The sequence below is a fragment of the Callithrix jacchus genome, chromosome 17 (genome assembly GCF_049354715.1).
Source record: "Callithrix jacchus isolate 240 chromosome 17, calJac240_pri, whole genome shotgun sequence".
In the NCBI taxonomy this organism is placed as follows: domain Eukaryota; kingdom Metazoa; phylum Chordata; class Mammalia; order Primates; family Cebidae; genus Callithrix; species Callithrix jacchus.
Genome location: NC_133518.1, coordinates 58,508,655 through 58,525,561, shown reverse-complemented (window position 1 = coordinate 58,525,561; position 16,907 = coordinate 58,508,655). Strand labels below are relative to the sequence as shown.

Below are 16,907 nucleotides of genomic sequence, written 5' to 3'. Positions count from 1 at the left end.
ATATTTGTATTTTTAGTAGAGACGGGGATTCACCTCATTGACCAGGATGGTCTCGATCTCTTGACCTTGTGATCCACCCGCCTCGGCCTCCCAAAGTACTGGGATTATAGGCGTGAGCCACCGCGCCTGGCCAACTTGTGATGTTATTGCTTCACAGTCCTTCTGAATCATAAAGTGAGTTCTGACTGAGGTTCCAGGTGATGCAGTAAACATTCCACACAGGGAGCTCTCCCCTCAAGTCCGGGGAACACCCATCACTGCTCTCATCACTATCCCTACTACTTCAGCCACGGCCATCATGTTCACCTCCACCCTCACCCTCACCCTCACTCTCAAGTGGGAGAAATAGAGGCCAGGGAAACGGGACAAAGGGAGGGCAAAGAAACGTAATTCCAAAGGAACATGAGCATCAGTAATGCTTTAAGGTAAACGTTCTTAATTTTCGGGGGGGATAATAAGTATAGCCAATGAATAATTATATCTATAGTATTTTTTTTTCCTTCACTTTCTTAGTTATCAGATGAAACCTTGGCTTCCTGTTTCATCTCATATATTGAAGAGTGATATATCCCTCTACCTTACACAAAAGGGGACTTGCATTCCTCTCTATGCTCTTATTCTGATGTATTTATATTTAATTAAATAATTCTATTTTAAAATTTTTATTTACTTATTTATTTTTGAGACAGAGTCTCACTCTGTCACCCAATCTGGAGTTCAATGAAGTGATCTCGGCTCACTGCAACCTCCACCTCTGGGTTCAAGTGATTATTGCACCTCAGCCTCCCAAGTAGCTGGGATTACGGGCTCCTGCCACCATGCTCAGCTAATTTTTGTATTTTTATTGGAGACAGGGTTTCGCTATGTTGGCCAGCTGGTCTTGAACTCCTGACCTCAAGTGATCTGCCTGCCAAAGTGCTGGGATTATAGGTATGAGCCTTTATGAGTGAACAAACATATGAATGATGGCCCATGAGTGATAGAGCTGTATATGACAAAATGAAGTTCCAATATAAGTAATATATATAAGCTGTATATGAAAAAACGAAGTTCTGATGTAAGTAATTGACTTCAGATCAAATCACAGTATTGTGGTGCCTTATATATTGTCCCAATAGTCCATCAAAGCTCATAAAACTACATTCTTTACATGAATATTACCAAAAAATAGCAATTAAAATATTTTTATATATTTTGGCCGAAAGCACTCAAAGGCCTTGACAGACCCAGTTTCTTCCCCTACTTCTCTGCTTGCCTGTCCATTTCTTCTGCTGGGTCATCTTGCTCCTTCTGCCAGCTACCTGATCATTCCCTTGGATATTGCCTTGGACCCCTTGCTAATATGTCTCAGCTGTGAGTTTTCCTAGTTCATTTTCTCAGGTCTCATTACGCCATTCCTAGCCAGATGAAGGGCTAGGTACCAGGTTGGGCACAATAATGGGGCTTTGTCCTTGGCTCCACCTGACCTGTTTCATTCTCTTAATAATGACCTGGATGAGCATATGGACAGCATTGCGAATTTTTCCCCTCATAGCTTCAAGGGCAGGGTGCATCCTCATCCATCTGTGAATCTCAGCACCTTGCACAGTAGCTGGCCTATTATAGGTATTGAAGAAGTGATTGGAGGCTAATCATATTTACCGAGACTAAAGTATTTATGGGTGAGTTATATAATTTGGAGATTGGCATTAAAATACTACTGCACAAATTGTGATAAAATTAAATAACATAGGCTGGGTGCAATGGCTTACACCTATAAACTGGCACTTTGGGAGGCTGAGGTGGGTGGACCACTTGAGGTCAGGAGTTCCAGACCAGCCTGGCCAACATGGTGAAACTCTGTCTCTACTAAAAATACAAAAATCAGCAGAGCATGGTGGAGGGTGCCTGTAGTTCCAGCTACTCAGGAAGCTGAGGAAGAATTGCTTGAACTCAGGAGGCAGATGTCAGTGAGCCGAGATTGCACCATGGCACTCCAGCCTGGGTGACAGAGCGAGACTCCCTTTCAAACAAAATGAAATAACATAAAATAAGATGGATGGGGATACAGAAGAAACAGCAGTAAAAAAATGTTGATAACAGTTGAAGCTGGTGATGAGTATAGGGGGACTTATACCCTGATGTTTGTGTAATTTTTAGATTTTCCATTAAAAAAAGGAAAAAAATTGTTGGTGAGGAAAGCCATGAAGGCTTCCCAATAAGCAAATAGTTCCAGAAGTAGTTATGATGTGGACATTTTATTTTACTTTATTTTACTTTATTTTGAGACGGAGTTTCGCTCTTGTTACCCAGGCTGGAGTGCAATGGCACGATCTCGGCTCACCGCAACCTCCACCTCCTGGGTTCAGGCAATTCTCCTGCCTCAGCCTCCTGAGTAGCTGGGATTACAGGCACGTGCCACCATGCCCAGCTAATTTTTTATATTTTCAGTAGAGACAGGGTTTCACCATGTTGACCAGGATGGTCTCGATCTCTTGACCTCGTGATCCACCCGCCTCAGCCTCCCAAAGTGCTGGGATTACAGGCTTGAGCCACCGTGCCCGGCCAATGTGGACATTTGTAAATAAAATTTTGCTATAAGGATAAGTAGCTGTATCCAATACATTGTACATTTCAGGAAATTAAATACATTATTTGTATTTGCTGTTTTATTAGCAGCAATACGTTTCAAATTTATCAGAGCTTTGCTTGCTTTTCAAATTTTTATTTATATTGCCATGTGTAAACCGTGTATGAAGGTTGCTAAAGCCGTTTTGCCTATCACATAGTGCACTATTTTATTTATCATTTATCATACAAGGCTTTCCTTCCTAGAAGTGATTTTTGCATAATTTACAGACTAGCATCTTAAAGATATTTACCTATTTTCTATGGCCATTACATTAATTTACATTTGTTTTTAATTTACATATATTTCTCCTAATTGTTTTATTTTATTTTTAATTTAACATACTTTTTGTATTTTTTTAAGACAGGGTCTGGGTCTGTCACCCAGGATGGAGTATAGTGGCACTATCATAGCTCACTGAAACCTCAAAATCCTGGGCTCAAGTGATTCTCCCCATTCAGTCTCCAAGTAGCTAGGACTACAGGGGTGCACCACTATGCCCAGTTAATTTTTAAGTTTTTTGTGGAGAAGAGGTCTCATTGTGTTGCTCAGGCTGGTCCTCAACTCCTGGTCTCAAGCAATCCTCTCACCTCATTGAGATTATAGGCGTGAGCCACTGCACCTGGCCTTGTTCATTTTCTCTTAAACCATGTAACATAGCTGCAACTAAGTGATGATATAAGCAACTTACCACAACATGTTAGTAAATATGCATTACACAATTCTCAAATACAGGTTGTTGAAACAATCCTCTCCCATTGATCTCCCACATAGAACACATTTCTCCCTAAGCATTATAATTTCATGCCTTTATGTAATATATTTTTATTTGGCATAGTTCTCAGTGTTCTTTTAACTTAGAGCAGAATGAGCAGGCATTTTTTTTGAGTGTCCCCTAGGTACCAACTGTTTCACCATTTACCTCATTTGAGGCTGAAAGCAACCTCGTGCACTTTACAGATAAGAAAACAGATGTGGCCAGGTGCGGTGGCTCATGCCTGTAATCCCAGCACTTTGGGAAGCTGAGCTGGGTGGATCATGAGTTTAGGAGTTCGAGACCAGTGTGGTCAACATAGTGAAAGCCCATCTCTACTAAAAATACAAGAAATTAGCTGGATGCGGTGGTGGGCGTCTGTAATCCCACCTACTGGGCAGGAGAATTGCATGAACCTGGGAGGCAGAGGTTGCAGTTAGCCAAGATTGTGCCATTGCACTCCAACCTGGGCAACAGATATGCTCGAAGAGATTAAATGACTTGAGGTTATAGAGTTAGTAAATGAAAATTTTTTTTGTTGTTTAAGAGACCAGGACCCCCTCTCTCACCCTCTGTCTGTCAACCAGGTGGAGCGAAGTGGCCCGATCATAGCACACTGCAGCATCAACTTCCTAGGCTCAAGCATCCTCCAGTCTCAGCATCCTAAGTAGTTAAGATTACAGGTGTGAGCTAGAGTTTTTTGTTTTTGTTTTTGTTGTTTTTATTCAAAGTCTGAGGCCGTAGAGGAAAATGGCGGTAGAGTCGTGCGTTACCCAGGAGGAAATTAAGAGGGAGCTTGAGAAGCTGATCACCACAAGAAGACAGGCCCACTGTCGCCAATAACAGCTGCCGCCACCGAATGGTGGAGTTCTCCCAGGGAAACGTACTGTCTAGCGAGCTGCAGATCTACACTTGGATGGATGCAACCTTGAAAGAACTGAGCTTAGTAAAATAAGTCTATCCAGAGGCTAGAAAGGTCACACATTTCAATTTTGAGGTCATTTTTACAGATGTTAAAAGATCTGGCTATTGAGTTAAGAAGATTGGCAGCACCAGGTCTGACAGAAAGGGGACTGGTGATTCGATGACCCCTGTAGTCGCAGAAGTTCCAACTAGGAGATTATTTGGGCATAGCGATTAACGATTACCCCCATTCCTTCAGGGTGCATTAGGCCATATTATATTCTATTTACTATTTCTTTCCTTTTCTTTCCAGATGGAATTTCGCTTTTGTTGCCCAGGCTGGAGTGCAATGGCGCGGTCTCAGCTCACCGCAACCTCCGCCTCCCGGGTTCAAGCGATTCTCCTGCCTCAGCCCCCCAAGTAGCTGGGACTACAGGCATGCACCAGTATGACCAGCTAATTTTGTATTTTGAGTAGAGACCAGGTTTCTCCATATTGGTCAGGCTGGTCTCGAACTCCTGACCTCAGGTAATCCACCTGCCTCAGCCTCCCCAAGTGCTGAGATAACAAGTGTGAGCCATCATGCCTAGCCTTTATTTACTATTTCTTGAATGTATTTTTCAGTCACTTATGTAAAGTAAACTTACATACTTCTTTGCTCCCCTGAAAAAAAAAATCCAAAGTCTACATTTTTCACAGCAGAATCAGTCCTCCATATCTGAAGGTTCTGCATCCGTGAATTCAACCAATTTCGGATAGAAAATATTCCCTAAAATAATAATAATAATAAACCAATATAACAAAATAATACAAATAAAAATACAGTATAAGAACTATTTACACAGCATTTACATTATAATATGTATACTCCATCAAGAGATGATTTAAAGTAGACAGGAGGGTCTGGGTACAGTGGCTCATGCCTGTAATCCTAGCACTTCGGGAGGCCGAGCCAGGAGGATCATTTGAGTCCGAAGTTCAACACCAGCCTGGCCAACATGGTGAACCCTCATCTCTACTAAAAAAAATAAAAATAAATTACACAGGCACATCCCAGATACCAGATACTCAGGGGGCTGAGGCAAGAGAATTGCTTGAACCTAGGAGGCAGAGGATGCAGTGAGTCCAAATTGCACCACTGCACTCTAGCCTGGGCAGCAGAGCAAGACTCCATCTCAAATAGACAAACAAATAAATTAAAATAAGTAAATAAGTATACAGTAAGGCTGGCACAGTAGCTCACACCTGTAATCCCAGTGCTTTGGGAGGCTGAGGCAAGGCAGATGGATCGCATGAGGCCAGAAGTTTGAGACAAGCCTAGCCAACATAGCAAAAACCCATCTCTACTAAAAATACAAAAATTAGCCAGGCGCGGTGGCACATGCCTGTAGTTACAGCTACTATGGAGGCAGAGGTGGGAGGATGGCTTGAGCCCAGGAGTTCTAGGCCGCTGCACTACTGGGTAACAGAGCGAGACAACATACAGGGAAGATGCAAGTGCTGCGCCATTAATATCAGGCACCTAAGCATCCTTAGATTTTTGTATCCATGATGGAGAGGGTGGTATTGGAACCAATCCCCCACAGACACCTAGGAACAATGTACATTGTTTCGTTTTTCCATATTCAAACTTCCTATCCATGACATACTATTTACTGAAAACATCAGATTCTAGGGTGGCATGCAAAATGGGACCCTACTTGGCTTCAGAAAAGATCTTTTGTTTTGTTTTTGAGACGGTGTACTTGCTCTGTGGCCCAGGCTGAAGTGCAGTGTCGTGATCTTGGCTCACTGCAACCTCTGCTTCCCGGGCTCAAGCAATTCTCCTGCCTCAGCCTCCCGAGTAGCTGGGTTTGCAGGTGCGTCACCATGCCCAGCTAATTTTGGGGGTACTTTTAGAAGAGACAGGGTTTCACCATGTTGGCCGGGCTGGTCTCAAACTGCTGACCTTAAGTGATCTGCCTGCCTCAGCCTCCCAAAGTGCTGGGATTAAGCGTGAGCCACCCCACTGGGCCAGAAAAGATCTTATATACAAATTGATATTTGGAAAGATAGATAACTTGATTATTATTGGGGCTGGCATTTGTTGCCCAGGCTGGAGTGCCATGGCTCAAGCTCAGTTGACCACAACTCTGCCTCCCGGGTTCAAGTGGGGTGGGAAGACAAAAACATTTTTTTGTTTTCTACTTTGTATCCTTCTGCACTGAACTTAAGAACATGATGATGTATACCTTTTGTGATAAAAGATATTTCATTATTATCATATTTTCATCATAACTAAATGGGTTCATTTCTTATCTAACTACCAACTATCTATTGAATATCAATAGATTCAATTGTTGAATATCTATTATGCATCTGAGATGTTTTAAGTACTTAGAGGCTCCAAGTATTCTTAGTGTTGTAGGCTCCATCCCTCATTACTCTAACACATTAAAATGTAGCCATCTCAAATACAAATTGTATGTATATATGAATTGAGTTGAAGTTAACTAGTTTTTGTAATGTAACTTCATAAACATTTACTCTATTTTTAATTTTTTCATTTCTTTTCTTTTTTTTTTTTTTTTTTGAGACGGAGTTTCACTCTTGTTACCCAGGCTGGAGTGCAATGGCGTGATCTCGGCTCACTGCAACCTCCGCCTCCTGGGTTCAGGCAATTCTCCTGCCTCAGCCTCCTGAGTAGCTGGGGTTACAGGCGCGCGCCACCATGCCCAGTTCATTTTTTGTATTTTTAGCAGAGACGTGGTTTCACCATGTTGACCAGGATGGTCTCGATCTCTTGACCTCATGATCCACCCGCCTTGGCCTCCCAAAGTGCTGGGATTACAGGCGTGAGCCACTGCGCCTGGCCTATTTTTAATTTTTGAGGCAGGGCCTCCATCTGTAACCCAGGCTGGAGTGCAGTGGTGCCATCACGGCTCACAGCAGCTTCCACCTCCCAGGCTCAAGCGACCCTCCCACCTCAGCCTCCTGAGTAGCTCGGACTACAGACATGCATAACACCACTGGGACTACAGACAGCATACCACCACACTTACCTTTAAAAAAAAATTGTTAATAGAGAGGAGGCCTTGCTATGTTGCCCAGGCCGGTCTCAAACTCCTGGCCTCAAGTGAACTCCCTGCCTTGGCCTCCCAAAGTGCTAGGTATGAGCCATTGCACCCAGCCAACTTTGATTTTTATCAAGTTTTAAAATATTTTGTAACCAAATTTTTTTGTCTGGTTTCTAACTTTCCATAGGCCCTTGGAAATATCTCATGCTCTAGAAATTGTGCATGAAATGGATAAAAATGGCCCCAGGTGCTGAGTACAGTGCTAGATGCTTCTGATAGGAACAGGTATAAAACGATGCCTGCTTTCCAGAAATTTATCATCCAGCTCTGCATTTTTTCTTTCCCATCTTCAGCCCGTACCTCTTCGTTGTAGTCTTTAAAAAAAATTCTGTCTTTACTATCAATTCTTTTTCCTTATTCTGCTGGGTTTTGGCATAATCCGTTCATTTTCTTGTGAACCCTCTAATTAGGACAAAAGTCTTTCAAGGCAGACAAAATGCAGTTCAAAAGTACTTACAATCATGCATCCTTTAGCCATGGGGATACTTTCTGAGAAGTGCATCGTTAAGTGATTTCATTGTTGTGTGAACGTCAGAGTGTACCTATACAAACATAGACGGTGTAGCCTACTAACACCTAGGCTATGTTGGTATAGCCTATTGCTTCTTGGCTACAAATCTGTACAGTGTGTTACTGTAGTGAATATTCTAGGCAATTGTAACACATGGAAAGTATTTGTGTAGCTAAACATTTCTAAACATAGAAGAGGTACAATAAAATATTGTATAAAGAATTAAAAATGCAGTATTTTAAAATAGGGTACTTACCACGAATAAAGCTTGCAGGACTAGAAGTCCCTCTGAGTGACGCATGAGTGTGAGGGTCTATTTACTGCACACTACTGCAGACTTTATAAACCCTGTACACTTAGGTCACACTAGATTTATAAACAATATTTTCTTTCAATAATAAATTAATCTTAGATTATAGCAACTTTTTACTTTGCAAACTTTTCAATTTTTAGAACTTTCTGATTCTTTTGTAATATTTAGCTTAAAACATAAACATAGTACTGCTGTACAAAACTACTTTCTTCATATGCTTATTTTAGAAGCTTTTCTCTTAATTTTTTAATTAAAATCTTAATAAAAATTTTAAATTATTCATTTATTTATTTATTTATTTATTTTTTGAGACGGAGTTTTGCTCTTGTTACCCAGGCTGGAGTGCAACGGCGCGATCTCGGCTCACCGCAACCTCCGCCTCCTGGGTTCAGGCAATTCTCCTGCCTCAGCCTCCTGAGTAGCTGGGATTACAGGCACGCGCCACCATGCCCAGCTAATTTTTTGTATTTTTAGTAGAGACGGGGTTTCACCTTGTTGACCAAGATGGTCTCGATCTCTTGACCTCGTGATCCACCCGCCTCGGCCTCCCAAAGTGCTGGGATTACAGGCGTGAGCCACCGTGCCCGGCCTCATTTATTTTTTGAGATGGAGTCTTGCTCTGTCACTCAGGCTGGAGTGCAGTGGTGTGATCTCGACTCACTGCAGCCTCCGCCACTTGGGCTCAAGCAATTCTTCTACCTGAGCCTCCCAAGTAGCTGGAATTACAGGCACGAGCCACTCCATCAGCTAATTTTTTTGTATTTTTAGTAGAGAAGAAGTTTTCCCATTTGGCCAGGCTGGTCTCAAACTCCAGACCTCAGGATCCACCTACCTTGGCCTCCCAAAGTGCTGGGATTACAGGTGTAAGCCACCATGCCTGGTTAAATTTTACTCGTATTAAAAATTTTAACTAAAATTATTTTTAAAATTTGTTTAAAACTTTTTAAGATTAAAAAAAAAACCTAAAATACACACACATTAGCCTTCACCTACATAGAGTCAGAAATGTCACTGTCACCATCTTTCACCTCCACATCTTGTCCCACTGGAAGGTCTCCAGGAGCAAATAACACATGGAGTTGTCATTTATGTTAACAACGCCTTCTTCTGGAATACATCCTGAAGGGCCTGTATGATGTTGTTTTACAGTTATTATTTTAATATAAGGAGTTCACTGTAAAATAACAAAACTATAGTATTATGAATACATAAGCAAGTTACATAGTCATTTATCATTATCAGGTTTTATGTACTACACATACTTGGATTTAGTATATATTTTATTTTATTTTTTTGAGATGGAATCTTGCTCTGTTGCTCAGGCTGGAGTGCAATGGCGCAATCTCAACTCACTGCAACCTCTGCCTCCTGGGTTCAAGCAATTCTCCTGTCTCATTCTCCCGAGTAGCTGGGATTACAGGTGCCCACCACCGTGCCCGACTACATTTTATTTATTTTTTTGAGACAGAGTCTTGCACTACTGAACAGGCTGGAGTGCAGTGGTGTAATCTCAGCTCACTGCAACTTCCAACTCTCAGGTTCAAGCAATTCTCCTGCCTCAGCCTCCCGAGTAGCTGGGATTACAGGTGCCTGCCACCATGCACAGCTAATTTTTTGTATTTTTAGTACAGACAGGGTTTCACTATGTTGGCCAGGCTGGTCTCAAATTCTTGACCTTGTGATTCGCCCACCTGGGCCTCCCAAAGTGCTGGGATTATAGGGGTGAGCCACTGCCCCTGGCCTAATTTTGTATTTTTGGTAGAGATGGGGGTTTCACCATGTTGGCCAGGCTGGTCTTGAACTCCTGACCTCAAGTGATCCGCCCACCACACTCTCCCAAAGTGCTGGGATTACAGGCGTGAGCCACAGCATCTGGCCTTGTATTTGCTATACTTTTATTTGACTGGCAGCATAGTAGTTTTGTTGACACCAGCATCACCACAAACACGTAAGTGATGTGTTGGACTTTATGACATTGAGACAACAATAATGTCACTAGGCACTTTTTGGCTTCATTATAATCTTGTGGTACCACTGTTGCATATGGTCCATCATTGCCTAAAACATCATTATGCAATACATGACTGTATGTCCACATTAGAAATCAGAATGTCAGGTCTCAATTACATACTTTCACGTGTCTAAGGGAAAATATTGTGCTGATTTCTCTGAGTGTTTAGATGCCTAGCTGACTTTGTGGAATTTTTGCCTAATTTATTTCAGGCAGACACAGGTCAATCACCACTTAATTAAGCACTTACATGCTTGTTGAGAAATGTGAATCAGAATATTTAAATCTAGGCTTATATAAGAGTGTGAGGAGCCAAATCAAATTGCAATGATAAGAACTTGCTTGAAGAGATTTTCATTGCATCATCCTTGTATGAAAATATCTTTCATCCTGTTTGCAGAGTGTTTTGGAAATCAAGAGAATGGAATACGAGAACATCAACATTTGATACAGATGAGTTTCTACTTTTACCCAAAAGAAGACGTTTTAGAAAGAAAAGGTCAAGAGCATTGAGAGACACCAAAAGCCATGAAGAGGAGCAGGTCTATGAGCAAGTGACCACGTTACCGTGTTTCATATGCAAGCAAGAAATTGACCTATCTGGTGTTTTTCTCCATAAGAAGCAACATGTAGCTCTGGCCACACTGGGTTTCCAATGGATGGGTGGAAAGAAACCACAGCCCTCAGTGATTGCTGTTCAGAGACAGTTCATGATTTCTAAACTATTGTCATCTTTTATGCTCACTGAAAAAAACCTACAGAGCATTAATAATGCTTTTGAGCTGCTTTGGAAAAAACAAATACCACCAGCATACTATAAGATTTTTGATAACATTGACAGGAGTGTTGTATATTCTCAAAAAATATGTCATCTATTAATTAAAGGTGTGGGCATTTGTGAAGACAGGAATTCTACATGGAAAGCTAACATGAATGATAAATTCACTGTAGTGAGTAATTTTGGTAATAAACCTAACGTGTGTTTTTTCGGCTTGTTTGATGGACATCATGGTGCCTCAGCGGCAGAACTTACATCAGTGGAACTCCCAGTTTTACTACTCCATCAGCTTTCCAAATTTGATCCTTCTTACCAAATGACAGCTGATGAGCAACAAATAATCAATTCCTTTTGCACTGTGTTTAGAGAAGAATACACAGCAATAGAAGACCTCTTTTCTGCCATAAACAAAACAGATGCAGTGAGATGTGAGTTTGAGGACATACACAAAGCCTTTGCAAAAGCATTTTGGAGAATGGATAGGCTTTTACGTCTTGGAAGAAAAGAAGTGTCCAGGGTTCAATGGAGTGGCTGCTCTGCAGTTACCTGTATATTGGAAGGCGAACCTAAAAGTCCTTATAAGAACTGGAGAAGAACAAATAACCATGATGGGTTGGCAGAGAGCTCCTCTTCCCAGGAGCTGCCAAAAATAATTTCTGGAACATTACATGTTGCAAACACCGGTACGTACATTGAATAGCACCAAATAACACCTTTACAATTTTGGTTCCTTGCAGCAAAACCCCTCGTACTTCCAGAATTTTTTATGATCTATTATTTACTGACTTATTAGTACCTGGAAATTGCATTGATCAATATAAGAAACAACAAATAACCACAAGTTAAATGCAGGTTGCAGGCACAAAAATAATTGTAATTCTTTTTTTAAAGAGGCACAGATCAGATATAATGTGACAGGATGCTAAATTTTCCCAAAGGGGTAGCAATAGAGTTGTTGATAAAGTTGAAAATCAAAGTACTATATATGCTTAAATCTGAACAAAATTTAAAACATTTTGTACACTTCCTTTTTTCAGAAAAATGGAAAGTTGTTTGCTCACTGTTAGTATAGTTGTTTAAATTGGTCAGTTACTCTGGTAACTACATTTGTAATAGGTCATTCTCATGCTCATTGGTCAAGTAGCATCTATTTCTTTTTTTTTTTTTTTTTTTTTTTTTGAGACAGAGTCTCATTCTATCACCCAGGCTGGAGTGCAGTGGCGAAATCTCAGCTCACTGCAACCTCCACCTCCCAGGTTCAAGTGATTCTTCTACTTCAGTCTCCTGGGTAGCTGAGACTACAAGTACACACGTCAGGCTAATTTTTGTATTTTTAGTTGAGACAGGGTTTCACTATATTGGCTAGGCTGGTCTTGAACTCCTGACCTTGTGATCTGCCCGCTCAGCCTCCCAAAGTGCTGGGATTACAGGCATGAGCCACCGCACCTGGCATCTATTTCATCTCAGAGAGAATAATAGTTCGTGCCTCAGTTTTTTTTTTCTTTTTCTCTTTATTGCTTTGAGCAAAAACATGGCTCAGTTTTATGAGCATGTATTCCTTTCTTTAAAAAGTTGCCTGTATTGTTTTAAAGTTATTTCAGGAAGTTTAGGAATTTGCCAAAATGGAAAGCTCAGACGTAAACTTTTTAGCAAAACTGATATGAGTTCCACACTGAGTTCCATGAGATGCTTAATTGCAGTTATACTGCCCTTTTCATGGATAGAATTATTATTAATGATAGTGTCCACTTATTGAATATTCAATAATTTCCTCATCTAGTCTTACAATAACTGATATCTAGTGATATCTAAGTATTGTTAACACAATGTTTCAGATGAAAAATTAAAGCCGAAAAATGTGAGATAATTTGTTCAAAGTCTCAGAAGTAATAGGAATTGGAGCTGGAAATCAGTCCTACCGTATCATGCTACCTCTTACCTCTTAAGGGGGTCGTTTCCAAAGCCTGAGGAGTCTGGGCCTCAGTGAGTAGGACTTTGTGGCAGAGATAGTGTTGCTAGGCCAGATAACCACTAAGAATACTACAATGAATGTCAAGGACCCAGAAAGTCAGCCTATTTCTGATCCAGCCCTGATTCTGAGCCTGAAATGTCAAGGACTCCAGACTAAGCAATACCAAGAAAGTAAGTGCATATCCATTGCCCCAGAGTCTCTGTCATTTCTCAGGCTCTGTGCTGAGGTTCCAAATAGTTCATAAACATAATCATTACACATTTAAGGCCAGTCTGTGAACTGATCCATATTCTTGGAATTGGGATTCTGAGAGAAAATACCATTCATTATAAGAGTCTTTGTAAAATTAATATGACAAATTATGACATATACAATAAGAGGATATTGTCATTAAATGTCTAGAAACAGCCAGGCACAGTGGCTCACGCCTGTAATCTCAGCACTTTGGGAGGCGGAGTAGGGCGGATCACCTGAAGTCAGGAGTTTGAGACCAGCCTGGCCAATATGGTGAAGCCCCATCTCTACTAAAAATACATTTGAAAAAAAAATTAGCTGGGTGTGGTGGGTACCTATAATCCCAGCTACTCAGGAGGCTGAGGCAGGAGAATCCCTTGAACCTGGGAGGCGGAGGTGGCAATGAGCCAAGATCGTGGCATTGCACTCCAACTTGGGCGATGAAATGAGACTCTGTCTCCAAAAACAAAGACTGGGTACAGTGGCTCACACCTGTAATCCCAGCACTTTGGGAGGCCTAGCAGGCAGATTATGAGGTCAGGAGATTGAGACCATCCTAGCTAACATGGTGAAACCTCGTCTCTACTAAAAATACAAAAATTAGCTGGGCACAGTGGTGAGTGCCTGTAATCCCAGCTACGGGGGAGGCTGAGATAGGAGAATCACTTGAACCAGAGAGTTGGAGGTTGCAGTGAGCCGAGATTGCGCCACTGCACTGCAGCCTGGGTGACAGAGTGAACCTCCGTCTGAAAAAAAAAATATCTACACACCTGCTGTTTGGTTGGCTCTAATCGCCAGGTCAAACAGCTGAATTTAATTTCCAGGCCTATACAATGGTGTTAAACTGTTTGTATCTAGGTATGCTGCATTTTAATAAAAAGACACATAAGTGAAAAAAATTCAAATTGCAAAAGAGAGAACCCGAGGTCATGATTTAGTTACGGAAGTACTTCTGTAAGAAAGAACTGTAAATGACTTTCAGCCATAAAAATTTTTTTACATGAATTTTTCAAGAATTATTTTGTATTCTATAGAACAGGATTAATTATAGCAAGAAAATTGAGCTTCCTTGTTTAAAATTCATAAAATATCAATGTCATCATAACTCTAGAATTCAAAAAATTCTTACCTTATAATGAAATATGCATTCAATGATGAAGCCATTGAATAAATGTTGAATTTGTACATGTGGAAAAGGTATTGCCAAACTCACATTCTTTTTAAAAATGTTTATCTGTTTTATTGATATATAATAATTATAAATATTTATGGGGTACATGTGGTATTTTGATATATGCATATAATATGTAATGATCAAATCAGGGTATTTAAGATATCCATCAGCTGAAACGTGTATTATCTTTGTGTTGGGAACATTTAAATTCTTCTCGCTATTTTAAGTTATATAGTGAATTATTAACTATAGTCACCCTAATGTGACTATCAAACCCTAGAACTCATTCCTTCTCTCTAACTGTATGTTTGTACTTTTTTTTTTTTGAAACAGAGTCTCACTCTGTCACCAGGCTGGAGTGTAGTGGAGTGATCTCGGCTCACTACAACCTCCGCCTCCTGAGTTCAAGCAATTCTCCTGCCCCAGCCTCCGAGTAGCTGGGACTACAGGGGTGCGCCACCACACCCAGCTAACTGCTGTATTTTTAGTAGAGAAGTATTTTCACCATGTTGGCCAGGATGGTCTCAATCTCTTGACCTCATGATCCACCCATCTTGGCCTCCCAAGGCCAAGCCAAGATGTTGAATTTTATAAAAAAAAAAATTTTTGGTCATCTATTGAGATAATCATATGGTATTTCTCCTTCATTCTGTTGGTAATGTGTCATATTATTTTATTTTTAATGCTGACTGTATTACAAGTTGTCACAGTGGGCTATTGGAAAAAGGTTTCAATTAGCAATAAGCACCGTGGCTAAACCTCATTGGCTATGATACTGCCTCCGCACAAAGTTTCACATTTATTGATTTCTATGTGAACCATCCTTGCATCCCTGGAATAAATCCCACTTGATCATGGTCCTTGTTTTTTTTTTTTTAAATATGTTGTTTGATTCAGCTTGGTAGTATTTCATTGAGGATTTTCACATCTACATTCATCAGGGATATTGGCCTATAGTTTTCTTCTTTGTTGTTGTGTCTTTTTCTGATTTTTGGTATCCAGGTAATACTGGGCTCACATAATTAGTTAAAAATAATTCCCTCCTCTTCAATTTCCTTGAAATATTTTCAGAATAATTGGTGTTAATTCTTTTTACACATTTGGTAGAATTCAGCAGTGAAGCCATCTGGTCCTAGTCTTTTCATTTTGGCGACTCTTTATGACTGACTCAAGCCTACTACTTGCTATTGGTCTGTTCAGGTTTTCTACTTCTTCCTGGTTCAATCTTGGTAGGGTGTATGTCTCTAGGTGTTTATCCATTTCCTCTAGGTTTTCTAATTTGTTAGGGTATAGTTGTTCATAATAGTCTCTAATGATCTTTTGTTTTTCAGTGATATCTGTTGTAATGTCTCCTTTTTCATTTTTGATTTTTTGGGATTTTCTCTTTTTTCTTGGTTAAGCTAGCTAATGATTTATTGACTTTTAAAATCTTTTCATAAAAACCACCTTTTGTTTTATTGACCCTATGTGTATTTTTTTAGTGTCTATCTTGGTTAATTCTGCTCTTTTTTCCCCCCTTTCTGTTAATTTTGAATTTGGTTTGTTCTTGCCTTTCTAGTTCCCTGCGGTGCACTGTTAAGATTGTTTATTTGGAGTCTATTACTGTACATTTCCCTGTTAGCATCACTTTTGCTGCATCCCACAGGTTTTGCTATGTTTTGATTTTCATTTGTTTCAAGAAGTTTTTATTTCCTTTTTAATGTCTTCATTGACCCTATGATTGTTCAGGAACATGTTATTTGATTTCCATGTATTCATATAATTTCCAGTATTCCTCTTGCTATTGATTTCTATTCCATTGTGGTATGAAAAAATATTAATTAAAAAAAAATCATATGTCTCTAACTTTTGAACACATGGAATACAGTTATAATAACTGATGTTCATGCCTGCTAATTGTAACATCTATGCCATTTTGGAGTTGGTTTCAATTGATTGACTTTTCACTTATCATGGGTGTTATTTTCCTTCTTATTTGCATGCCTGGTGTACAAATTCCTAGGGCTGCCATAACAAATTACCATAACTTGGTGGCTTAAAACAGCAAAATTTTATTCTCTCATGCTTCTGGAGGCCAGATGCCTGAAGTCAAGGTGTCCACAGGGTACTCTTCCAGGGTAGAATCTTTCTTTGGGTCTTCCTCCAGTTTATGGTAGCTCCAGGCATTCCCTCACCCACAGCTGCATAATTCCAGTCCCTCCTTGACTTTCGCATGGCGTTTTATTGTTCTGCCCATGTGTCTCTACTCTATGTAGCTCTCTTTTTTTTGAGACAGAGTTTCACTCTCGTTACCCAGACTGGAGTGCAATGGCGTGATCTCGGCTCACCGCAACCTCTGCCTCCTGGGTTCAGGCAATTCTCCTGCCTCAGCCTCCTGAGTAGCTGGGATTACAGGCACGCGCCACCATGCCCAGCTAATTTTTTGTATTTTTAGTAGAGACGTGTTTCACCATGTTGACCAGGATGGTCTCGATCTCTTGACCTCATGATCCACCCGCCTCGGCCTCCCAAAGTGCTGGGAGTTTCTCTTATA

The 16,907-nt window shown here is 40.5% G+C and overlaps 1 protein-coding gene and 1 pseudogene across 3 annotated transcripts in view; one reads left to right on the top strand and one right to left on the bottom strand.

The window, feature by feature from the left end:
• The first annotated feature begins 216 nt into the window (after nucleotides 1-216).
• PP2D1 (protein phosphatase 2C like domain containing 1) overlaps nucleotides 217-16,907 on the top strand; it is a 35,507-nt gene continuing 18,816 nt past the window's right edge. For 2 of the 3 annotated variants that reach the window (XM_054247169.2, XM_035278922.3), the window contains exons 1-2: nucleotides 217-425; nucleotides 10,617-11,677. In XM_054247169.2, coding sequence (XP_054103144.2) covers nucleotides 403-425; nucleotides 10,617-11,677 — 1,084 coding nt within the window. In that variant the 5' untranslated portion in view covers nucleotides 217-402. Of the gene's footprint in view, nucleotides 426-4,578; nucleotides 4,794-10,616; nucleotides 11,678-16,907 lie in introns of all 3 variants that reach the window. The other variant, XM_054247167.2, reaches the window with a different exon arrangement.
• On the bottom strand, nucleotides 15,039-15,167 carry LOC118149097 (U4 spliceosomal RNA; annotated as a pseudogene).